The 25689-nt window shown below is 42.8% G+C and overlaps 1 protein-coding gene across 7 annotated transcripts in view; it reads left to right on the forward strand.

Moving 5' to 3' along the window:
- Positions 1 to 25689, forward strand: part of slc4a11 (solute carrier family 4 member 11) — a 66538-nt gene that overhangs the window by 20981 nt on the left and 19868 nt on the right. For 3 of the 7 annotated variants that reach the window (XM_061795938.1, XM_061795936.1, XM_061795939.1), the window contains exons 2-10: positions 2240 to 2290; positions 2954 to 3070; positions 9496 to 9539; positions 11639 to 11867; positions 16091 to 16114; positions 20066 to 20147; positions 20334 to 20457; positions 22582 to 22791; positions 24110 to 24199. In XM_061795938.1, the coding sequence (XP_061651922.1) occupies positions 2240 to 2290; positions 2954 to 3070; positions 9496 to 9539; positions 11639 to 11867; positions 16091 to 16114; positions 20066 to 20147; positions 20334 to 20457; positions 22582 to 22791; positions 24110 to 24199 (971 nt within the window). Of the gene's footprint in view, positions 1 to 2239; positions 2291 to 2953; positions 3071 to 4638; positions 4702 to 9495; positions 9540 to 11638; positions 11868 to 16090; positions 16115 to 20065; positions 20148 to 20333; positions 20458 to 22581; positions 22792 to 24109; positions 24200 to 25689 lie in introns of those variants that run through there. The other 4 variants (XM_061795943.1, XM_061795940.1, XM_061795937.1 and 1 more) reach the window with 4 other exon arrangements.

Consider the following 25689-nt stretch of genomic DNA (forward strand, 5'->3'; position numbering starts at 1 on the left):
TCCCTGAACCCGTCCGGAAGTCTTACTCCATGGCCTCACCGAATTCCTCCCATGCCTGAGTTTTTGCTTCAGCGACCAACAAAGCTGCATTCCGCTTGGCCAGCCGGTACCCATCAGCTGCCTCAGGAGTCCCACAGGCCAAAAAGGCCCAATAGGACTCACCACCAGGTGGTGATCGGTTGACAGCTCCGCCCCTCTCTTCACCCGAGTGTCCAAGACATGCGGCCGCAAGTCTGTTGACACCACCACAAAGTCAATCATCGAACTGCGACCTAGGGTGTCCTGGTGCCAAGTGCACATGTGGACACCCTTATGCTTGAACATGGTGTTCGTTATGGACAATCCGTGACGAGCACAGAAGTCCAATAACAGAACACCGCTCGGATTCTGATCGGGGGGGCCGTTCCACCCAATCACGCCCTTCCAGGTCTCACTGTCATTGCTCACGTGAGCATTGAAGTCCCCCAGCAGAACGATGGAGTCCCCAGCGGGAGTGCTCTCCAGCACCGCCTCCAAGGACTCCAAAAAGGGTGAGTACTCTGAACTGCTGTTTGTTGTATAGGCACAAACAACAGTCAGGACCTGTCTCCCCACCCGAAGGCGGAGGGAGACTACCCTATCGTCAACCGGGGTGAACACCAACGTATAGGCGCATAGCCGGGGAGCAATAAGTATACCTACACCTGCTCGGCGCCTCTCACCGTGGGGAACTCCAGAGTGGAAGAGAGTCTAACCCCTCTCGAGAGGACTGGTACCAGAGCCCAAGCTGTGTGGAAATGAGCCCGACTATCTCTAGTCGGAAATTCTCGACCTCACGCACCAGCTCGGGCTCCTTCCCTGCCGGAGAAGTGACATTCCACGTACCTAGAGTCAGCTTCTGTAGCCGGGGATCGGATCGCCAAGGTCCCTGCCTTCGGCCACCGCCCAACTCGCACTGCACCTGACCCATATGGCCCCTCCCACAGGTGGTGAGCCCATGGGAAGGGATGGGTGAGCCCATGGGAAGGGAGGATCTCAGAGTAGATCTGATTTGGATGCATCCCAGACGCCTACCCGGTGAGATGTTCCGGGCACGTCCCTCCGGGAGGAGACCCCGGAGACGACCTGATACACGCTGGAGAGACTACGTCTTTCGGCTGGCCTGGGAACACCTCGGGATCCCCCCCGGAAGAGCTGGATGAAGTGGCTGGGGTGAGGGAAGTCTGGGCATCCCTGCTAAAGCTACTGCCCCCGCCACCCGACCTCGGATAAGCGGTAGAAAATGGATGGATGGATGGACAATGTAGTAAGCCAAAGCTACGAGGAATGCAAAGTCATCAATGTCCTTTCACCATAATTCCTGTCACACTGTTTTGCGTGTTTTTGTTTGCACATTAAGGACAGAAATCCTGTTTTTGTTTTTATTCCTCATTTTAAAAAAAAGACCATTCAAGCAGCAAGTTTTCCCTCTTTTTTTTTTTTGAGCCTGTAGGCTGAAAGCTGCAGCTGGCTACGAGTGTGGACTGGATGGGTGGCAACAATGGGGAAAATAATTATTTTGAGGGTAATAGACCGTTAGCAACATATTGGGTAAAAAAACAACAAACAAACTATGAACTACTAAATTTTTGGAACTTAGTTCAGAATGGGCGGCACGGTGGCCGACTGGTTAGAGCGTCGGCCTCACAGTTCTGAGGACCCGGATTCAATCCCCGGCCCCGCCTGTGTGGAGTTTGCATGTTCTCCCCGTGCCTACGTGGGTTTTCTCCGGGCACTCCGGTTTCCTCCCACATTCCAAAAACATGCATTAATTGGAGACTCTAAATTGCCCGTAGGTGTGACTGTGAGTGCAGATGGTTGTTTGTTTCTATGTGCCCTCCGATTGGCTGGCAACCAGTTCAGGGTGTACCCCGCCTCCTGCCCGATGACAGCTGGGATAGGCTCCAGCACGCCCGCGACCCTAGTGAGGAGAAGCGGCTCAGAAAATGGATGGATGGATAGTTCAGAATGTTTAATTATGAACTAGGAACTGAACTAGTTAATTTTTGGAAAGGTGAACTGAACTTTGAACTAGTTCACGTAGAAAATGGACTTTCGCAACACTGGTAATGATATCGTAATTATATCATAGCTATATGAAGCAGTTTGTTGTACTTTAGTTTCTATTATGACACTCATGATGATGACGACGATGTCATCGTAATGTAGCTCGCCACCTTGCAAGTCACATGAATGATGTTGTTTTCCTTTCTTCCTGCAGAGGTGCCTCCTTGTGGCATGTCCAAGAACGGGTACTTCTTTCAGGAAATGGGTGAGTTTGGACTGGAACTCTGGGCTCTCTCGCGTACAATGCACCAAGACACAAAGCTAACATAGCATACACAGAGTAACAAAGACAAGTGACACTTTTAGCTCTCTAGTTACTATTACTATCATTTACAAGCGATAGCAAGGTACAAACAGTGCAACTAAGAGCTAGCCTTGTTAGCTTAGCAAAAGACTATGCTGGCTAGCGCTACACATAGTATCTAGGCCTACTAACACTTTCAATACTAACAAAACAGTTAGCATTGTTTTACAGATAATACAAGTACATTGTTTGTCTTGGACATGTATTCTGTTTGCAGTAACAATGCTAACAAAATGTGACAGAAGTCCATGACATGATATGCTACTGCTAAAAATGCAAACAAAATGTTACGAAAGTTCATGAGATGCCTGCTAGTGTTAAAATATTTTGCAAAATGTCACAGAAGTCCATGAGCTGACCTGCTAGTGCTAAAAATGCTAACAAAATGTTACGGAAGTTAATGAGGTGACCATCTGGTGCTAATAATGCTAACAAAATATGACGGAGGTCCGTGAGATGAACAATTTGCATTACCACTGCTAACAAAACATGATGGCAAGGTCCCAGAAATGACCTGCTAGTGCTAACAATGCTAACATTGACGCTGTGTCTTGGTGTTCTCAGAGCAGCGGGAGGCGGAGCTGGACGAGGCCCACGAGGACCTACAGGAGGTCCAGGACTCGCCCATCGCCTCCGCGGACAACGTCCAACTTTACGACAGCCAGGTCACCCCTGGATCAGGTCAGTGTGCACACTTCACGATCATAAGACCATCACATGTGCTAACTCAGAGATGCTAACCATTTGGCAGATGTTAACTCACTGGTGCACACATAAAGATAATTGGGCTGTTTTTGTCCCGATTTTGCCCTTTCCCGACCAAAGACAACAAACGCCAGACTATTTTATGTTTTATAAGATTATCCTGAAGGGTATCCTTTGGTCTGAGGTGTGTTAAGACTTAAGAGTGAGTTTCTCCCGATAACGGGGTCTGAAACAGATCGGGGCCGACAATCTTAAATATAAAACAATATTGTAGACCAAATATCTTTGCGTGTGGGGAAAGCAGACTACTTCGCGCGTCATGACCCCGGAAAATGTGACGTGAAGCACAATGTAGCCAATCAAGAAGGGTCCTGACTGACGAACAAGCAAGCGGCCGTTAAAAAAAAAAAAAAATTTTTTTTAAAATGTCCTACCCGATTTTGTATGCCTGTAAGTGGGATCACCAGACGGCAAGAAGTATTTTCCAAAGTAAGTCGTTTTATTGACGACGTCGTCATTCTCCAACACTCCCACCTGCGGTCCCTTCGGAAGCACATATCCGGAAGTGTTTGTTCTTTATCGTTTTTGTTAGATCACGTGTAAGCATGCGAGGACTGGCTCGAGATCGGTAGCGGAACACAATCGTTACGTTTGTGGTGTTCTGCGCACAGATTATCGGAGCACACCTCACACAGTACGACTGTTACATGCCAGATTTTTTTGTCTTCATGTGTGGGGTCTGTTACAGATAAACAATCTTCTGAGATTTGAAAAATCATGTGTGTACCAGGCCTAACACATTTAGAGACGCTCACTTACGCAAAAATGCGAGCTCATTTAGAGACGTGAACACATTTAAGAAGGCTACCACACTTAGCAACAGTAATGTCATCACAGATGCTAACACTTGGTGTGATCCAAGGAAGCTTTAATGCACATTTGTTGTCTTATCCTGATGCTGTTGATCTAAACTGGGAGCGTTTGGCCTTGGCGGAGGTCTTTTAAGTTGTTTAGACTCCTTGCCGTCGTCTTGTGATTGACGCTACTAATGTTAGCATGACTATTTTTGGGGCCGTGCGATGTTGCACAATGGTGTGTTTCCTCGGTGCGTATGTGGGTCAGCATCTAAATGAAGTGTGCGTTTGTTCGCAAATAAACTGTAACTAACGAAATAAAAGCACACGCATACTCACACATACACTCAGTCAGACACACAAGCACACAGACACACTGACACAAAAACACACACTCGGAGACACTGACACACATACACGCAGACACGTGCGCATACACACACACTGACGTGCTCTCACACACACACACACACACACACACTTAGACAGACACACTCATACAGAAACAAATACACTTTCACTCTGTTACACACACACACTATATATACTGCTAAATGCTAATGTTAAATTCTAATACTAAACGAGGCAAAAAAAAGGAAAACAAAAACTTTTTACATCATTCTTGCCGTGTTGGTGCACTGTGTTTCCATGGCGACGGGATGACAAGTCTTGACGGCTCCTCGGTTGCAGGTGCACACCATTTGGACCCTTGAAGACCCCCCCCCACCGCCTCCTGGGTCAACGGTTGCCACGGTAACGGTCCCAGGTGCACCCGGAGAGCAACAGACGCCCTCTAGCCTCAAATGTGATGATACGCTTTCAGATAAAATAAGAAAAACTGCGCGCGGAGCTCGAAATCAGACACTGCGCACCGAGAGATGCTAACGTACAATCAAAACCAAATCCTCTGTGAGCCTTTTCTTTTTTTGGAGCATTTCAGAAATGTTTACAGAAGTGGAAAAGATCACTTCTTCATCACTGCTTCATTGTTGTTTATTGGGCTTTGTTTAGTCTTTAAACATCCACCCATCCATCCATTTTCTGAGCCGCTTCTCCTCACAAGGGTTGCGGGAGTGCTGGAGCCTATCCCAGCTATCCTCGGGCAGGAGGCGGGGTACACCCTGAACCGGTTTCCAGCCAATCGCAGGGCACGTAGAAACAAACAACCATTCACACCTACGGGCAATTTAGTCTTCAATTAACCTCGCATGCAGGTTTTTGGGATGTGGGAGGAAAAGCCACGAAGGCACGGGGAGAACATGCAAACTCCACACAGGCGGGGCCGGGGATGGAACCCCGGTCCTCAGAACTGTGAGGCAGACGCTGTAACCAGTTGTCCACCGTGCTGCCTTTAAACAATAACTAATAAACAACAATAGTCAGTTAAAAAACAGTAATCAGAAAAAATATATTTTGCAATATGCTTTAATGCCAAATAAATGTTTTCCGATTGTTTGATTAATCGATGGACTGATTAATATAGTAATCGATTCTAAAAATATTCGAGCTACGGTAGCTCGAGCTGTCATCCTCTGCGGCTTTTTTGTTAGCATTCTGCAGTCATTCTCTCCTCCGTGTCATTTTCTTTTTCTTCTCCACGGCGACCTTTGCGACAGCGACGCAGCCGCTGCGTGTCTGCCGGATGCTCAACTGCTATGTTAAAGAGTGACGGCGGCAAGTCAAAGGAAGGACGTGAGGACGCGCGCGTGTGCTTAAACCTCATCGCCGTCCAATATTATTGACTCATCATTTTGTCAAATGCGATTGAGTGGTCAATACGTGTCGCCTCGTTGGGCGCAGATTTATTGTTCACCCAAAGGTCGTAGCGCGAATAAATCTCACAGCTTTCCCGTTGGACGGGACAAAGTCAACTGAATCGTAATATAAACGTCCACCGTAATATAATATGATTGCTTTTCATCGCCTCATCCAATGTGTTTGTACAGTCACTTGACAGCTCTTGTGTAGTTAGTATGAACATATTTTGTCAATATTACGGAGTTAGTCTATACTGGATATAAAACGTCTACACACCCCTGTTCAAATGCCAGGTTTTTGTGTTATTAACTCATTCACTGCCAGCCTTCCCAGTTAACATGGATATTTGACTTATAAAGCCGTCAATGGCAGTGAATGTGTTAACGAATGAGAGCAAGAAAAATCATTTCCAAACTTTTTCCACCCGAGGGGAAGTAAAGATAGGCGATTGAGGTAATGTGGTTGCACAAGTGTACACACACTCTCCTAACTGAAGATGTGGCTGTGCTCAGAATGAACCAATCCTATTCAAACTCATGTTAAATGGGAGTTGACATACAGCTGCCACCATTTAAAGTGCCTCTGATTAACCCCAAATAAAGTTCAGCTGTTCTAGTGTTCCAGTTTTCAGAGGGTGCGCAAACTAGTGTGCAACCGTATTGTTTCACTTGTTTATTTTTTTTTTACTTCCCCTCTCGAAAACATTAAACAATTTCAGTTGAGTCGTAGCCTAGAGGTCAAAGGTCACATCAGTGGTGGAAAAAGATTTATCTTGGTCTAATTTTTTTTATTTCACAAAATCCTGGCATTTGAATTAAGGGTGTGCAGACTTTTGATATCCTCTTAAGTGTATTGTCTATAGTTAGTTCTTATAGAGAGTTATTATGAGCAATTACTTCAGTAGTTCGTATGTCGAGTTAATGTCATTTCATGTCGATAGTCAGTTCCTTTGCGTTAGTAGATGCGTATCCTGTCACTCGTCAATGCTTATAATTCTTGTATAGAATTAGTCTCAAGTAATTAAGTGAAGTTAGTTGTTATATACAGTATACCTAATCTAAGCATATTACATCAATATTCAGTACTGTCTTCTTTAATATAAAGTTAGCGTTATATAACAGTCAGTTCTTATAAAGACTTAGTTTGAACTTGGAGTTGGTGTGAATGTGTAATGTCATTGGTTGGTTCCTCCTTTGATGAACATCCTTCATTGTCACGATTGTTAAAAAAGGATTACTGAACATCAACGGAGGCGTGTTACTAATCTTCTTCTATGGATGTAAAAATGATCTTCTTAGCATGCCTGCCTGACAGCAATTAGAGCGTGGTGTCGATTAGGCCGCGTGCACCCCCACGCGAAAAAAATTAAATAAAATCCCGGTCACGCAGCAGAGACGACGTCTTCCTTAAGCTCCGATTGATTACCCGACAGGCCACGGAGGAAAGCCCGCGCGAAAGCTACTAACGTCGCCCGCGCGGTTGACGCTAAGCGCCGTTACGTAACGGCGGCCAGCATGAAAGGTTTTCCCTCCGTAGCCAGACTTTATTTATTCTTTTGTCTTTTATCGCCGCAAAGCTCGGAATCACGTGTAGATTAAAAGTGTTATCGGAGCACCAGCCTCACATCTCAACGATTCCTCGTCGTTGTCTTCGTCTTCTTCCTTTTGGAGCAAAACATCTTGCTTCTTCTCTTCACAACCTGATTTGCTTTATTTATTATAATTTTGATGGGCCTGCTTGCTGAGCAAAGTGCTCTCTAGCAGCAGTTACAAGCATGATGTAAAGTCTTTTACCCAACTGCCGAAGCCACTTCTGTATGCAAGTTGCTTTCTGGGTATATCGTATAATGGCATTCCAATTGGTAACATTAGCCTTTTGAAATAGTATACAATTCCAAGGCATGATGTAATATCCCCAGCTAGCTGCCATAGAGGTGAGAAAATAAAGCAAGAATATTGGAGCAAAGAAATTCAGAAACATTTTCTAAACATTTTCCAAATATATCATATCAATATTTTCGATAAAAAAAATTACATTTTTAATATAAATGTATTAATTGCTACTAGTAATAAAATATATATATATATATATACGTATCACATCTTTTATATTCCAGAAATTGTCAAAATACTTTCTCACAAATAGTATTTTCATATTAAAAAGAAATTCTAAAAATTATCATTTGTCACTGCTGGACTGATTTCGAATTTTTTTGGGGGGTAAATTTTTTTTAGTGTGCTCCTAAAAAAATCAACTTAAAAAAAAAAAAAAATCCAAATCCTTGCAAAGCTTTTCAAAATATTTCGAAAAATATTTATGTAGGAATGTTAATAGATATATAGGACTGTGCTTTATATTGGTCTTCTTTTTTAATCCAATAATGGCCATGATTTCATAGTCAAAATGACTGAATTTGCATATTTTTTGCTTAAATACATGGGCGAGACAGGAAGTGCAGCAGCAAGCGGCCTCACCTGAGATTGCGCAATCACTCACCAGCTTGAGAAGGCTTGGAATTAGCGAGGCCTTGTTTTCTGCCGCTCTGGATGTCGCCGATATATAGTAATGTTTCCAGACACTTTTAATATACATCGTAATTTTCCATAGTCAGGCTAATGTAGTTAATTATGTATTACATATAGTATTTAGTTTTGCTGATTACATCAAAAGTCAGATAAAGCGCAAGGTAAGGCAGACAAGTACTCTGCCTCATAAAGGCGAAATCTAATTTTGTTTTTGAAAGAGTTAAACCAATTATTGTTTTTGTCATGTAGTTATAAACACATTTACATAAGCGATCTATCACAATCATTTCGATTGTTCACTCCAAATTTTCTCCTGCAATGGACTATTCCATCTTGCTGCGAATGTGCTGAATTCATTCAAAGACAAAACAAACTTGCTCGCACGGTTGTGAGGAAAACGAAGCGGCAGCTGCAGTCCGTGCATTGTATAATTTTACTCGGAATGAAAACCAAACATGGAAGCTATAACTAACCATAAAAATGTATACAAACTGGACTAGCAATCAAAATGGGATTTAACTCATAAAGTACAACCATTGCCAATGATCTCCTTCAAACAGAAAATATCATTTTTATCAGTTTGCATAAGGGCTCTCTGTGTAGCTTATTCATAAACTTGCAAATCAGAATAAGAATCATTTTTATTTTCCCAAGTATGTCCAAAAAAACACACAAGGAATTTTTCTCCGGTAGCTGGAGCTGCTCTAGTGTGACAACAGACAGTCAATTGACAGAGAATACTTTTGAGACATAAAGACATTGACAAAAACAATCGCTGAGTAATAAAAGGTTGCTAATAATCTGTTAATGCTGGTACAATTATTTTTTTTTTGGGACAATTGTGCAAAAAGATGCAGAGGCCTCTAGCAATTAGAGCAGTTTGAATGACTAATATTGCAATAGTCCGGTGCAGTGACCATTGTACAAAGGGCGCCGAGACTTCAAGGAATGTACGCAGTTTGAAGTGACTAGTAGTGCGATAATCTGGGACAATGTCAATTGTGCAAATGTTGCAGATACTCCTCAATCAGTGTGAAAGTGGTGCAGATACTCTGGCACAAATGTCAGTGCCTCACAAGCCATGAGCCTCACCGCACATCACTGAGTCTGTTAGTAAATATCCATGTGAATAAACTTGACTTTTCCTCTCAAGTTGTCTTGTTTTGCTTTTCTACTTTTTGTTATTAAAACCTCACAACATAGTCTAAAAGTGTGTGTTGGTTAACTTTTTCCCTAATTGTGTTTTGTTTTGCTTCCCATGCAGAGAGCAACGACTCTGGCTGCGTTCTGCTCAACACGTCCAGGAGGGTAAGGCTCAAATCACTTCATTAATAAAAAGTGCTTTAACGAGCTAGCGGGCATAGCGCTCGTTAGCGGCAACGCGCTAAAGACGCACTCGCCGAGATAAAAAGCCCACGTCCTTAAAAACGGATGTTCCACAAACGTCATCATCATTTTTCGTCAAAAAAAGTTGAGTCGCACAACTTGACGCACACGCGCGTTTGTAAACACAATTTGTGGGAGTGATCTTGACAACGCAGATGGTCTGTCAATGTCAAATGCTTTTATGTTTATCTTACGTAGATATGGTATGACGACTTGCTGCATCGCTCACGCAGCGTCTTAAAACGTGCTCCATGCATTAAAACAAAGAACAAGTCAACGATGGAGCACATCCAATAGTCCCAGCATGTTCCAGGCAGCGTCTACCATGAGGAAATTGCTAGCGACATAATAGGTTTTTACTAACTATACTTATAAGAACTACCTAATGATATAAGTCAATAATAACCAGAGTAGGGTATACTTTATAAGATTAAGATTTAACTATTGACATAATAGGTTGATTGAAGACTCAAATTGCCTGTAGGTGTGAATGTGAGTGCGAATGGTTGTTTGTTTATATGTGCCGTGTGATTGGCTGGCTGTAGGAATGTAAAAAATGAAAAATTATTTTATCAAATTGCTGCAATATAACAATACCCACTGTATGTTAACTCTATATAGCTTGTAAACTGAGCTCAGTTTGTGACGACTTACGTGCACGTTTTCGTCAAATGAGCACTTTTGATGTTTGTCTGCATACCTTCACTGCAGCAACTCCATTTGTTGTGCACGCTGCACATGATCTGAAGACGTTATTTCCCAAAAATGAAAAAAATATCCGCAGTTGATGAGAGCCCAAAATAGCCGCCCACCCGCGTCTCCAGACACGCAAACAAACACAATGTGACAATGCAGTGTGTCATTATGTCTTCCATACAGACATCCTTTCATGTTTTGCACAGAGCAGCAGGGGCTTTCACCCGTCTTTGGGATTTTTGTCAATCCCTCAATCAATACTTTTGGGGGGGTGGGGGCGCTGGTGGGGTGCGCATGCGGGTTGGATGTCTTCGCTCTTTATCGAACCGTAATCATCTGGCCGTCCATTCGAGCGTCTCTTGAAGGATTATCAGGCAGTCTTTTGACTTTATTTGGTGGCCAAGTAGTGAGTGGCGGGGGGAGGGGGGGATTAATGCTATATTATTTTTAATAAATTAACAATTCTTAAAAAAAAAAAAAAAACTTCTTCACTCTTTCATTATGGGGCATTATGTGTGTAATTTGTATGAAAAAAATAAATGTAACCCAATTTATGATATTGGGTAACAGCAAAGTAATGACTGAATACAATACACTAGAACGCTAACCAAGACAGAGAGGAAACGCTAACAGCGCTAACAGTTAGCATGCTAACATTTAGCATGCTCACATTTCACATGCTAACAACCCATATGGACCCACAATGTTAATGCCGGAACAACTCATGCCTCACGACATGTGCTATTGTGCCACTGAGATATGTAGAATGCTAACATGCTAGCAGTTGCTATGCTACAATATAGCAACCTGAATAAATGAATAATAAATAAATAAAAATAAATACATAATAAATGTAGTGGTCTACTAGCTTAGCTAATGATGCTAACTTGGTGTGACACTGTCCTTGAAGCTGAGGAACTTCGAGGTGGAGAATGCTAAAATGCTAACAGGTGATAAATAACAACAAGATGGCAAACTGAGAAAATAAATATTTTCTGTCATGCCCTGTAGTCATGTACGATTTCAAATGAAAATTGACAAAATGCTAACATGCTAACACCTGCAAACCTAACAACCGGTGTAGAACCATGATGTTAATTCAGGAACATCTTGTGTTTTGAGCTATTGTGTTACTGAGATATGTAAAATGCTAATTTGCGCTCAGTTGCTTTGCTAACATACAACTTTGAGGAGAAGAATGCTAACATGCTAGCAGTTGCTAAAAACGCTAATGTGCATGTGGTGTAGAATGTGAAGCTAATGAACTTTGAGGAGGAGCATACCAACATGCTAAGAATGCTAGCGTGTGTGTGTGTGTGGCTCAGTATGTGAAGCTGATGAACTTCGAGGAGGAGATCCGCCCCCACCGGGACCTTGATGGCTTCCTGGCTTGTGCCAGCATCCTATTGGACGAGACTGCGTCAACGCTGGATGAAGTCCTGAAGAGAATGCTGAGACATGTTGGACAGGAATACAGCTCCCCAGAGCCAGGGTGGAACTTTGAGGACATCATGAGTTTGCTCTTCACTGACGCTGGCGCGCAGGAAGTCAACGGTGAGTTCTATCAACTACTACCTGAAATGATGTGAAGCAATCTACAACTATCTGTAATTCACTGCAAATATCTACAACTACTTATAACTATCGGAAATGACGCAGAATGCTACAACTAGCTGAAACAAAGTTCAATTATCGGAAACCACCTACAACTATGTGTAAATGTCTACAATTATCTACAACTCGAGAAATGATCTACAATTATCTGAACCCATCTACTACTATATAGAATTACCTGAAACTATCTTAAACTATCTGAAAATATCTGCAGTTTTGAAAACTAATATTGACCTGAAAGTTCTTGAACAATATAGAACTGCTTGAAACTATCAACAACTACCTGAAATTATTTGAAACTACCTGAAACTATTTGCCACTATCTGCCACTCACTGCAATTACTGTATCTACAACTATATGCAACTATTCTACGACAATCTTCAAATATCTGAACCTCTATAGAACTATCGACCAGTACCTTTGATCGCAACAATCTACAACTACCTGAAACTATTTACAGCTGTCTACAACTATCTGAAGAGACCTGAAACTATCCGAAAGCATCTACAACTATCTGAAACTAAACCTATCTGCAATTATCTGCAGTTATCTGAAACTCTACATCCGCAAATATGTTAAGTTAGACAGCAATCTAAAAGTATTTTTAACTAATTGCAACACTCCGCATCGAACTAAAAATACAACGACCTGAAACTAGCTAAAACTTTCTGAAAGTAGCTGAAGATATAGGAAAATATCTAAAAGTATCTGTCACTATCTGCAGCTTTCTAAAGCTATAGAGCAACTATCTGAAATGATCTACAATGATCTGAAACACTCTACTAAGCTCTATCTGTAATTTACTGCAACAGTCTTCAACTATCTGCAACTATGTGAAATTAGACGATCTGCAAGTATCTTGAACTAATTGCAAAACTGCAACTATCTACAGCTACTTCTATTTACAACTGCTTGCAGCATTTTGCAATGACCGGAAATTGTTTACAACTGCCGACAAGTATCTTTAACTAGTTGCAACCATCTGTGATTAGCCGCAACTACCTGAAACTATCTGCAACTATCTGTAACTGTAAATATGGGCAACTTCGTTTACATTCAATAGTGAAAATGTCCCACAGACCGCACTTGATTTAAAATAATGTCATAGTATGTCCCAGCAGGATGGTAACATCTTAAGTGTCTAACTGGATATCAACTCAAACTCTGCGTTGCGTCTTGTTGACAAGAAGCAGATTTGATCAGAGGCACTGTGGACAAGGGTTTGCCAAGGTGACGGGCGCCTGTCACGTTTCGGCGCGCTCGCCGGCCGACGCTCGGCCCGGCGCCCGCGCCGTTGACACGTAGGCCAGGCGATAAGTGGTGTCACCCGTCACTGGCTGAGCTCCTCAAACGCCTCTCTAACACGGCAGCCGGCCGACACTCCAACGCTCGTCTCCCGACGCACGCATGTGGCCGCCGCCGCCATCTCCTTCCTCTGAGGAGATGCTCTTCACGTGCACAATTACAGCCAATACACTTTTATACTCAATATAAAATTATATGTTAGCTAGCCAGCATTGTTTGGATGAACATTTCCTGAGCATGTGATCTCTTGTTGCTAGACAGAATTCATGGAGCACAATGATTTGTGCCCCCGTGCCTCTATATTGTCATTGTAATCACTAAAAAGTAAAAAGAAATAGAGAGCCCTTATGCTATTTTCAAAGTCACATGACCGCTCGTTGCTAGGCAAAACCTGTCTAAGCCCCGTGTGTTGTGATTACATCACCAAAAAGTAAGAACAAACAGAATCTCAGATGTTTTTTTTACTTGTCAGTTAACAACTTGTTGCTAGCCAGAATTTGATTGTGCCCCATCCCCATATTTTATTCAATCCGTAGAACAATTTCTTTTTAAAATGGGGCTCAGATACTCTTTCCTTGGACGTGGAACCACTTGTGAGCCACAAATCTCTAGTTCTCCTAAACCCCTTAAAAATGTTTTTGTCATTACATCACTAAAAAGTCAGAACAAATGGAAGCTTGGAGGGTTTCTTTTCCCAGGTAATTTGACCACTTGTTGCTAGGCAGAACTCGTGGGGCAACAGCATGTGTGGTCCCAAACCTATACTTTGTCATTAAATCGCTAAAAAGTAGGAACAAATGGGAGCTCAGATGCTTTTTTTCCTCTAATCACGTGACCACTTGTTGCAATGTGGAATTTGTGGGACACAATCATAGTTCATATTTTGTCGATAAACCACAAAAAGTAAGAACAAATGAGGGCTGGAATGTTTTTTTCCTAGTCACGTGACCACATGTTGCTAGGCAGAATTGATTGAGCGCAGTCACAGCTCATATGTTGTCGTTAAAAGTATTAAAAAGTAACAACAAATGGGAACTCTGATGCCCTTTCTTGGTCCAGTGATCACTTGTTGCTAGGCATAATTCTGTTTAGAGTTTTTTTGTGAAATCCCTAAAAAGCAAGAAAAGTTGCCTTCTTTCACCACAGCACCATCAGATGGATGCTTTTTGCAAAATCACCACTGCTTACTGCACAATATGGGGGGGGGGGGGGGGGGAATGAATATTTATGTTACATTAACGGGGAGTACGAGTGTTGTCACACATTGAAGGTCAGTGTATCATTTCTGAGGGGGATAATATTTAAGCAGGACTTTACTTTCCACAACTTTTTAATGGGGGAGGAGACGCACTGAAGTAACCCTCTCGTTGGCACGGAGATGGTGGGGGAGACTTTTTGAATTCGGCCCAAAAACTCGGGCAGCTTTGTTTCCTTCCGAGGAAACATCTTAGTAGCAGCAGCAGCAACAACAACAATCACGGCTGACGAGAGCCAGCCAGAAGCTAATGAGCGGCGGCGGCGGCGCAGATGTGACGTAACATCGGTTATGCAAGCAAATTTGCCGCACATTCGCATTCAGGGAGAATGATGAAACAAATTAGAGATGTTTTTGATCAGAAAATATATCCAGTTCGCAACCAAATTGCTCGCGATGCTCCCTGGTCAGCTGCTGCCAGGCAGAATTCGCGTCAACGCGCCTGATTGAAAAGAAGAGGAAAGGCCGCAGAAATGATTATTAGCTTGTGAGGTTTTTTTCTTGGTAATGTGATTACCACTTGTGAGGCACAAATCTTTAGCTCTCCTAAACCCCTTAAAAAACATCATTACATCACTAAAAGTCAGAACAAATGGAAGTTTGGAGGTTTTTTCCCCAGGTATTTTGACCACTTGTTGCTAGGCAAAATTCTTGGGGCACAATCATGTGTGTTCCAAACATGTGTGCCCCCCAAATTTATATTCTGTCGTTAAATCACCAAAAAGTACAGAAAATTGGGAGCTCATGTGAAAACTTGTTGCCGAGCAGAATTCGTGGGGCAGAAGCCTTTGTCCCCCATGTATAGTAATTAAATCAGTAAAAAAAATATATTATTTTTTGGTAATGGTACCACTTGTTGCTAGGCAACATTCGTGGGGTGCTATCATAGCAAATTTTTTTGTCGGGTACATCACTAAAATGTCAGACAAAGATTGGAGCGCCGATGCTTTTTGCTGGTCAGGTGACTACTTGTTACTCGGCAGAATTCCTGAGGCACAATCGTGTTCTTATATTCCAATCTTATATTTTGTAGTGAAATCACCCAAAACTACCCAAAAAATGGGTGCTTCAATTATTATTATTATTATTTTTTCCCAGTTTGTTTGAAAACTTGTTGCCAGGCAGAATTTGTGAGGCAGGAAAATGTTTGTAGCCAGGTTTTCACATTTTTACCACTCATAAATGTGTACAAAGAGTTTTCCCATGCCACGGTTATCTCACTGGTTATCGTCGCCCTCCTTACTGGTACGCTTCTGTTGTGGCATTACAAAATCAAATTAGGCTTTCTAGCCAGGGCTACGGTTGCAAAGTAGGGTTTCAAAATAGGATTACATTTGAAAATGAAGTTTGATGTTTGAAATTAGTGTTTTAAATTTGGATTAGGTTTTCAAAATAGGATTACATTTTCAAATTAGGATTGATGTTTGAAATTAGGTTTTCAAATTAGGCTTCCTAATAGCATTTTAGAAGTAACGTCCTTTGTTATCATTCTACCTTTCCTTCATCTGCATTGTACTAACCCCAAAAAGGGAAATGACCTGTGACTTTCTCTTCCTCCTCCTCCTTCTTCTTTGTCTGCTTCTTCTTCTGTTTTGCACGCAGACAGTTTTGTTTTCTTTGACGACGGTAAGCGAGGAGCAAAAAATGTCCATGTCATCATCACCATCTCCATCCATCGCGGCGCCATTCCACTCATGGCGTCGGGATTAGCCTCCCGCCCGTGTTGCAGCTCAGTTAGCCCTTTATTGTCAAACTGTTGTTAAAAATACAATGCACTCGTATCTGATGACAATTTGTCAACAAAAGTTGAAAATAACTATATCGTGTTTTTGTTTTTGTTTTGCTTGTAAACCACTTCCTGGTTCATGGAGACTAATATTCAGAGGAGGACAGGTTTTTTATTGGACGACGACGTTAAGCACGACATGTTAGCATTTTATTTGTCATTCGTGTCATACGATAGTCTAAGATACTTCCCGGATTGTGGAGAATCGTAAAAAGTAAAACTGTGGACATCCATGATTTTCGTATGACAGCCATTTAATATCATTTTGAGTTAACGCGACATTAGCATCACTCCACCTCATCATACATTCATTTGTAAGCAACTTCCTGGTTCATGGAGGCTAATGTAAAATATGAACATGCGTGGTTAGCACGACATGTTAGCATCACACAACCTCGTCATATGTTAGTTTGCTAGCTACTTCGTGGTTCGCGGAGAATAACATGAAATGTGGACGTATGTGGTTTTCGTTGCAGGTTAGTGCGAGATGTTAACAGTTTATTATTTTTGTCGTAGGTTGGTTTGCAAGTTACTTGCTGGTTCGTGAAAACAAACGTAAAATGTGGACATGGATTATTTTCATCTGAGATTGTTTTAGAATTGCAATTTAGCGCGACATATTTGCATCTTAGTTATCATATGTGTCGTATGTTAGTTTGGAAGCTTATTGGAGAATAATGGTTTTCGTTGGAGAATGTATTAGACTTGTGAGCTAGGACGCTATTTATCATTTGTATTGTATGTTAGTTTGCGAGATACATTGTGGTTTATGGAAAACAACATAAAATGTGGCTGTACCTGGTTTTTGTAGCGCAACATGTGAGCATCTTATTTATCTTTCGTGTCATGTTAGTTTGCAAGCTTTATCCTGGTTTATGCAGAAAAACGGCAAATGTGGATGGACAAGATTTTCATCGGGGAATGTTTTAAAATTGTGAGTGAGTGTGACATGTTAGCGTCACTCAACCTCATCATGTTAGTTTGTAAGCAAACGTCCCGGTTTGTGGAGAATAATATAAAATGTGGACATACATGCTTTTTATGAAGCACAACAGGTTAGCATCAAATTGATCACTTTTGCCATATGTTAGTTTGCAAGCTATTTCCTGGTTTACGGAGACTAACAGAATGTGGACATACACGCTTTTCGTTGGACAATGTTTTATAATTGCGAGACAGAACGACACGTTAGCGTCGTAGTCATCGTTTGTGTCGCATGTGCTTTTCCCAGCGTGACGACGTTAGAAAATTGCAATTTAGCCTCGCATGTCAGCACCACTCGACCTCGTTGCCGTCCTACGGTCGGCGTCCTCGTGGATTTTGCACCCGTCTCGACGACACCGACCAAGTCCCTGCCGCCACCCTCATACCGCCTCTCATCGACGTGGTGTGACATCATCAGCATGCCGCGTGCTGATTGGCTTGTGATGTATGCCTCCCATATAGGATAAGTGTTTCATCTCGTCTCATTTAATCACCTCCTTCAACGGGCCCTCCGCCGGCCATGAGGGAAACCAATCATTCCTCAGTGTATTTGTGTGTGTGTGTGTGTGTGTGTGTGTGTGTGTGTGTGTGTGTGTGTGTGCGCGCGCGTGCGTGCGTGCGCGTGACAGACAGTTCATCTCTGAGGCTGCATAAGATTGCGGGGTTTTATTGAGGTCACCTCCAAAAATGCTCTTCAACTTGCCGCACACCTCCAGCCGATGCAACGCATATTACGACACACAGTTGCTTTCAAGCCAAAGTTAAGGTTTCAAAAAGAAGCTTTGGCTTTCAAGATGGGGTTAGGGTTTCAAATTAGGGCTTGAAGGTATAGTTGGGGTTTCAAACGAGGGTGAGGGTTTTAAGTCAAGTTTTTAAGACAGGTTTGGGGTTTTAAAATAGGGCTTTGTGCAAAAGTAGGGTTTCAAATCAGGTTTAGATTTTCAATTTTAGGTTTCAAGCCTTGCTGAGGATTTCAAACTAGGCTTAGGGTTTTTAATCAAGCCTTTAAGACAGTTTTCAAATTAGGGTTTCAAGCTAAGTTTAGGGTTGGAAATCTTTATTTTTTTTAAAAGATAGACTCATGGTTTCAAATCAGTGTTAGGGTTTCCGGTTTGGGTTTCCAACAAAGGTAAGGGTTTTAGAATTTGGGTTTCAAGTCAGAGTTGGGGTTAGAAGGCAAAGTAAGGGTTTTTAAACAAGGATTCGGGTTTCAAATTTGTCTTGCATGACAGTTTGTTTCAAATGAGGATTTCAAGAAAGGGCCTGGAGGATTAGGGTTTCGAGTTCCGGTTTCAAGACAGGATTTGTAATTTCCCCACATCAAAGTCTCGTGTGGATTGCGCCAAGTCCTGTTTGGGGACGTCCGCTTCTCGTATGGTGAAATTCAAAGTTTGACACTTTTGATTTGCTGGCTGGGAAAGAAAAAGCTCATTTCGTTTGCCCTTCTTTTTTCTTTTCTTTTCTTCTCTGCTCTCTTTTTCAATTTTTTCTTCTTCTCGTCACTCCTCTCCTCTTTTTTCTCGTTTTCTTTTTTTGTTTTTGCTTCTCTTTTTTTCCTTCTTTTCTCTTGTGTTTTATGTTTAGCGTTCAGAGCATCCTGACATGAGAACAAACGCATTTAGCGAGCAAACTGAGCGCAAATCTGCTCCACGTGACTAATTGTCTTTTTTCAAAATGTTATTTATTTATTTGAACTGGACTTGCTTTGCAGCAACAGCTGGAGAACTAAACGCTAAAGTAGAGTTTCCGGGCACGACTGGGGTTTCAAATGAGGGTTTCTGATTAAGTTTAGGGTTTTAAATGAGGGTTTCAAGCCTTGGTTAGGGTTTCAAATTGGGCGAGTCAGGGCGAATTCTTAAGTAATTTTATATGACGGTTTTGATAAGCGAATTGAACCCTTCTCCTGCCTGTCGTCTCTCTCGTCCTCTTCTGTCTGGCTCATCCTTTCTTCCCGCTCGTGCTCCTTTATCAGCGCACGGTCGCCCGCCTCATTCCGCCTTCCCGCCAGCCAGCGGTCGCCATGGCGATGGCCGTCATTTTCCGCCGTGAATGGAAGACCGCGCACGTGACGACGGGGAACGAACCCAAACGAAATCGAATCGAAGCAAACCGACCTGCCGATGGAGAGAGGGTCGAAAGTCATTAATTTTCCTGAACGGGGACTTTCTCCCGGCCAATCGGAATGAAGCACGTGACTAGCGGCGCTCGTCTGTCGCCAGCTGACCAAACAGCTATGGGTGCCCGGCAAACATTCCAAACTGTGGTGATCACTTTGAACTGGCGTCTTTTGAGAAAGAATTAGCAGAAAGCATTGGAAACAGAGGCAGGGGCTAAAACCAGGTCTTTTTTTTCAGGTTTCGGTCTTGGGTGTTAAGACAGAGTTGAGGTTTCAAATGAGGGTGTTAAGTTTGGGTTAGTCTTTCTAAAGAGTATTTCAAACAAAGGTTCGGGGTATCACGATAGTTTGACGGTTTTAAACAACAGATAAGTGAGTTTTTTAAGTCTGGTTTGGGGTTCTAAATGAAGGTTTTAAGACAGGGTTGGGGTTTCGAATTAGCGATTTAGACAAGGACTTACCTTTCAAATTAAGGTTTCAAGGAAGGGTTAGGATTTCAAATTAGGCTGTTGTGCCACAGTTGAGGTGTTAAATAATAGTTAAGGTTTCCATTAAGTGTTCGGGTTCCAAATTAGGATTTTATGTCAAGGTTAGGGTTTGAATCGTGTGTGTGCGCGTGTGTGCGTGTGCGTGCGCTATCTGCTCTCCTGCTTCTTACGTGTCGTTGTCGTGGTGATGTGGTTGCGTCCAGTTCACCTTCTGTCCGAGACCATCCAGGGTGTGACGGCCACCGACACGGGAGTTCACTACCAGCAGTCGTGGCTCTGCATATTGTGAGTACATAATGAGGCACACGCTGCTTCATCACAGCCCGCTCCACTAGTCCACATTACATGCAGTATACAGTACCTGTATAGGATCCTGACAGCGGCCACTTCTCGATTATTACCCGATGAGCGCTTATGCAAATGATACCTTGACATCGTTCTACTGTGTGTGCGCGTGGTGCTTGTGCGTAGGTGCAACCTGAAGGACCTGCAGCGGCGCCACGTGTGTATCTCCCGGTTGGAGAGGCCTCAGAACTGGGGTGAGAACTGCTGCGAGGTTCGCTACGTCATCCTGGTCCTGGCGCCGCGCAAAATGGTACAAAAAATAATTACGTTTCAATGTCAGGTGTTTTTTATATAGGAAAAGTAGTGAACAGTGGTTCACTTACTGCGGATTTAGTGCATCGCGTTTTTTCTTTCAGGTCAGTGCATTGCAGTTACTCACCTGCAGATCTGTACTACAGTTAGCTTTCTTGGTTATATGACTTGAATGTGCCAACAATGACTCACATAAGGTCAATTGGGCTCTTATTCTTAACAGAAAAAGAAACCTTAGAGAGTAATTTTCAAGACACATTTTGAGGATACAAAGAACATGACCAGAAAGTCACTGTTTACAACGCACAGGGTTTTATGAAATAAATTAACAAATACTAACCTTAGCCTGACGAATATCGAATGTACACGAAACAATATCGAAAGGAACAAATCCAAGTAAAGAGCAACATTTAGCTTGATTTTCTAAAATTCTGGGTTCCCATAATGCTTTTTAGCTGACTGCATTTCCAGGACCGTCGGTGTGAGGAACGGTCCCTGTTCACGTCAGGCTGGCTCGAGCCCTTCGCTTTTCACCCAATCGGCATGCGCTTGTGTAGATTGTGTGGCTGGTGACCTGAAGTGGACAATGAACATACCTGCACCTAGCGTTGGCCAGATGAAGCCTCACGAAGCATCGTACCGCTTGAGCCAACTGGTTCGAGAGAGGCTTTGTTTCTCGGAACTTTGCGTGCCCGCGAAACCACCTGCTGGCCATATGTATAATCGCAGGCAGCTGTATCTTACAACCAAGTCATTGAATGTTTTTCTCTTGGGTATGACAATGAATTACAAAAAAAATTGATTACCAGATAATTTCTCCAATAAAGTGTATAATCAAATATGTTTTAAACTTATTCTGTGCGCCTAAAACATTCCAAAATAGTAGTACATGGCAGGTTGTATAATGTTTTTCTGTCACTTTTGAAAAATGGCATGGAATTAAGCAGAGGATAGAAGAAGGACAAGGGCACTGAATATGCTTGCTTGTGTAACTTGGACAATGATGTATAGAACAGCGGACAATTTGTTTTTAAATTCAGAAATAAAATGTGCTCAAGGTTTTAAGTGATTCCTTTTTCAAACAACCTCTCTTCCAGCCTTTTGCACGGTAAAGAAGCTGCTGCTGGGTACAAAAATGCAACGGAAAGATTGTATAAATCGGGGCAATTTGGTCACGTAATAAAGCGGATGTAATCATTTTCGGCCACTCCCCTAAATGAAGCAAGCTTGGCGGAAACGACCCTTCCACTTCCCGACACACGCTTTCGCATGCTCAGCACATCTCGTAACATCTCGTAACATCACTACCTGCACCTCTCTAAAGTACAAGATCCCAAATTGGCATTCAATAACGCATATGGACCTTGTATAATAATTGTGGGGGGGGGGGGGGTGGTAAGCTGCGGGGTGGGGAGGGGCTGCCCCCCCGTGGCCCTCCAGCCGGACGGGCTGGGCCGGGCCCGCAGGGTTCTACCCTCTTCACACACACACGACACATTTTTATTACTCACACTGGAAATAAATTCCATCATGGGGGTTACGTTGCAGACCCCCCTTTTTTCGTTTGATCTTTCGTATCCCAACGTTGGATTTGTGCTCCAATGTCATCACGCTGAGCTGTCACTTCGTATTCCGACCGAGGCCAAAACAAATTACAGCAGCGCGGGGATCCCACCGCGTCGCAGCAGCAATTATTTTCATCCCAGTGCAGCAAAGTGGCGTGTCGCCTTCCACAAATGAGCTTTCCTCCTCTTGCGCCGTACCCGACCGCAAGGTTTTCACGAGCGATTCGATGCTCGCTGCGACACCCCCTTGTGAGGTTGCCGAATGCAAAATAGGAATCGGTAAAATGTTCGTGTAGATTGTCAGTCACGCAGGTGACGGTCATCTGGAAAGTTGAAACGTCATCAACAACAAAGTAGAGTCCACTTGCCTCTATTCAAATGAGCCACTGAGAACTACAGTGGGCTAACTCCACTTTTTTTATAGCGATTACCATGGTGTGTTGAAGGGGTGCGTGTAGAAGCTGATGTGTGACTAAAAAGACTTAGGATATTTTGCAGGGGAGAGGGGGTGCGCCGAATGGTTTTCCCAATGTTAACAGCGGTGGTGCGTCTTGCAGAAGAGCACCAAGACCGCAATGGAGCTGGGCAGGACGTTCGCGACGCTCTTCTCGGACATTTCCTTCCGCCAGAAGCTTCTGGAGACCAAAACCCAGGAGGAGTTCAAGGAGGCTCTGATGTTCCAGCGCCACCAGCTGTCGGCTGCCAACCAGCAGTTCACCGCGCTGGACAAGGAGGAGACGGACCCCTACAACCACAAGCCCCTCAAGGTGAGCGAGCGCACTTTTTCCCAGCGTGACACTCTGTCATGTTCAGATTAGACTCCGCCCTCCGCAACTTCTCATTTTGGATCTTCACATGCCAATTTCATGTTCCACACGCTCAAATCGTCACCCTGTTCCTTGCATGAAATCTATACGCACAACCCACCAAAAGATACGGTGCACCCGCTCTCTGCTGCACACACCCTGAACAAATCATCACAATCATTTTAAGCCACACCCCCCCCATTCAAAATCCCAACACAGTTGGCGCGCCCTCTCTCCACCGTGAAATGTCCAAAACTTGATAAGCAACGCACCCCATTCAATATCCACACATTTGTGGCACCCCCATAACATTTCCCAAACTTCATCAGTCACATGCCCCTTTGAACATCCTGACAGAGTTGGCGCGTGCCCTCTCCCATAAAGTTTCCCAAACATAAGCCACACACCCTTCAACACCCTTCTTGTGGCGCACCCCCTAAAAAGTCTAACACCCCCTCCCCCCTTTACATCCCAACAGTTGTCGCACTTCCTCTCCCTTGTAAAATTTCTCAAACTTTTTAAGCAACGCACAAGTCAAGTTTATTTGTATAGCCCTTAATCACAAAAGAATCTCAGCGGGCACCCCTTTGAACATACGCGCAGAGATAGCGCACCCCTCTTTCAACATTTCCCAATCTTTTTCATCCACACCCCCCCTTCAACATCCCATTTTATTGTGGTGCACACACCCTCGAAAAAGTGAACATTTCTCAAAAATGTCAAGCTGCGCACCTCCTTCAACATCTTCCCCCACATATTTCCCAAACTTTTTAACCCACACATCCCCTCTACCCAGCTGACACAGTTGGCAAACCCAGTTTCCCCCCCACCCACAAAATTTTCTCAAAATATTCTTCCTTTTCTTTGCAGAGATGATGCTCCCCGTCCAACTACGTGTCCAAACTTTTTAAGCCATGCACCCACTTCACATCCTGAAAGATTTGACGCACCCCCTCTGCCTTGCACACACTTTAAAAAAAAAAAAAAAAACACCTCAACATTTCCCAAACTTGCATTAAGACTCTCTGTGCTTCCCTTTTCGGTGCCAACATGTCCATCTCTTCCTCTGCACACAATCAATCAGCTTCCATCTCCAAGGACCTTACGCTACATCCCTCACAGCTCGGAAGCGCGCGCACACACTGCACGCACACCAACACGCACGCACGCACGTATGGACACACACTCACACACGTCATGTTGACAGTTGAGGCCTTGCAGACCTTTTCAACTTGTGTGTTCCCTCCAGTCGAGCATTTTGTTGGGTCTCCTTTCTCAGGCTCAAAAAAGAAAGAACGCAAAGCAAAGACAGGAAAGCAAGAAGTGTCACTCAGTGAAGGAAGGAACCACAGAGGAAGACAAAGTAGAGGTAGGAAGGAAGTATCAGGAAAAAGAGGGTAAAATCCAAGCACAATAAAAAAAAATCTGTTGCTTTAGGGAGGTTTCTTTATCCAAATTTGAAAACTAAAAAGTCAGTTCAATTGAAAGAATGAATATATGATACAGTGGAACCTCGATAAAACGGACTAATGGGAGCAGGGGTGGGGGTCGTCTGATGTAGCCGATTGTCCGTTACATTGTAGCACTTTTTTTGTTTTTTGAGGCCATATGCACCCATTTTATTGCACACTACAAATTTGTGGTTTTGTAGGTTGTTTTTTTTCGTGGCCTAAAACGCCCAGTACAGTGCAAAGCTATTGTATATAAAGCAATAAATAAACCTTGAAAATGTTTGTAAGTTTCACATTCGGTGTGCTTGGTCGGGGTGACATTGTTGACGTACAGTACTTAACATAGGCGAGTTGCTTTCATTAGCCGCAAGGAATTAGTGTGCTTCCTTGTTCCAAATCTACTGCCAAAGGCGAACGGCTTGACCCAAAAAAAAAATAATACTTTTACTCTCCCAAAAATGGCATGTTCCAGATTTCAGAGAATTGTTTTTTGTCATCTCCTTGCCAGCGCTTTACGCACAGTAGACAGTAGAAAGAACCACCATCACATGGCCGCCACGTCAATGCCCCAGATTCAACATGGCTGCCACATAGGCACAGAAGGCATGTCTTTTGGAATTCGATCTAGTCATTTTGTACATCTGTGACCTGGAAATACATCAGTCCCATTCTCTACCTGCATTGCGCCACACGGCCAGTAAACAACAGTGGGCAATTCTGGAACTCACGGACTTTGTCAAAGGCAGTTTAAGTGACGAATGGAAACTATTTTTGAACGCATTGATCAGTCCCGACAGTCCGTTTTAGCCGATATCCGTTATATCGGGGTCCATTTTATCGAGGTTCCACTGTAAATCAATGAATATTTATTAACAATTTGTTTTTCTCATTTAATATATATATATATATATATATATAAATGAGTAAATTACTATATATATTTACTTTAAATTCACTATATGGTTGATACAATATCGTTTTTTTTTTTTATTTTGTCCTGTTTAAAGTGCATTTATAAAAATATCAACTACAGTAATTTAAATCTGAAATATAATACAATATAATGAAACATTATTGATTAATTTATAAATATATACAGTAGGACATTAATTTATTTGAAGAAAATTATTTGTTTAAATTTTAAATGTAATCTAAAGTAATTACAACAAATAAATACAAAATACATACATTCTTAAAACTCAACTAAACTTAAAATTCATTCATCAATAAATACAGTGGACCCCCACCACTATTGTTGTTTTTAAGCAGGGGTCAGGTCAAAAACCGCGAATAACGGGGAATATGTTAAACAAAAATCATCTTAAAATAGATGAATCTGTGTATGCAAATATGCAGGGGTCCACTGTAAATGCAATTGATTTATGGAAAAAAAAATAATTGGCCATCC

This window comes from Phyllopteryx taeniolatus, chromosome 13 (assembly GCF_024500385.1).
Source record: "Phyllopteryx taeniolatus isolate TA_2022b chromosome 13, UOR_Ptae_1.2, whole genome shotgun sequence".
Lineage (NCBI taxonomy): Eukaryota > Metazoa > Chordata > Actinopteri > Syngnathiformes > Syngnathidae > Phyllopteryx > Phyllopteryx taeniolatus.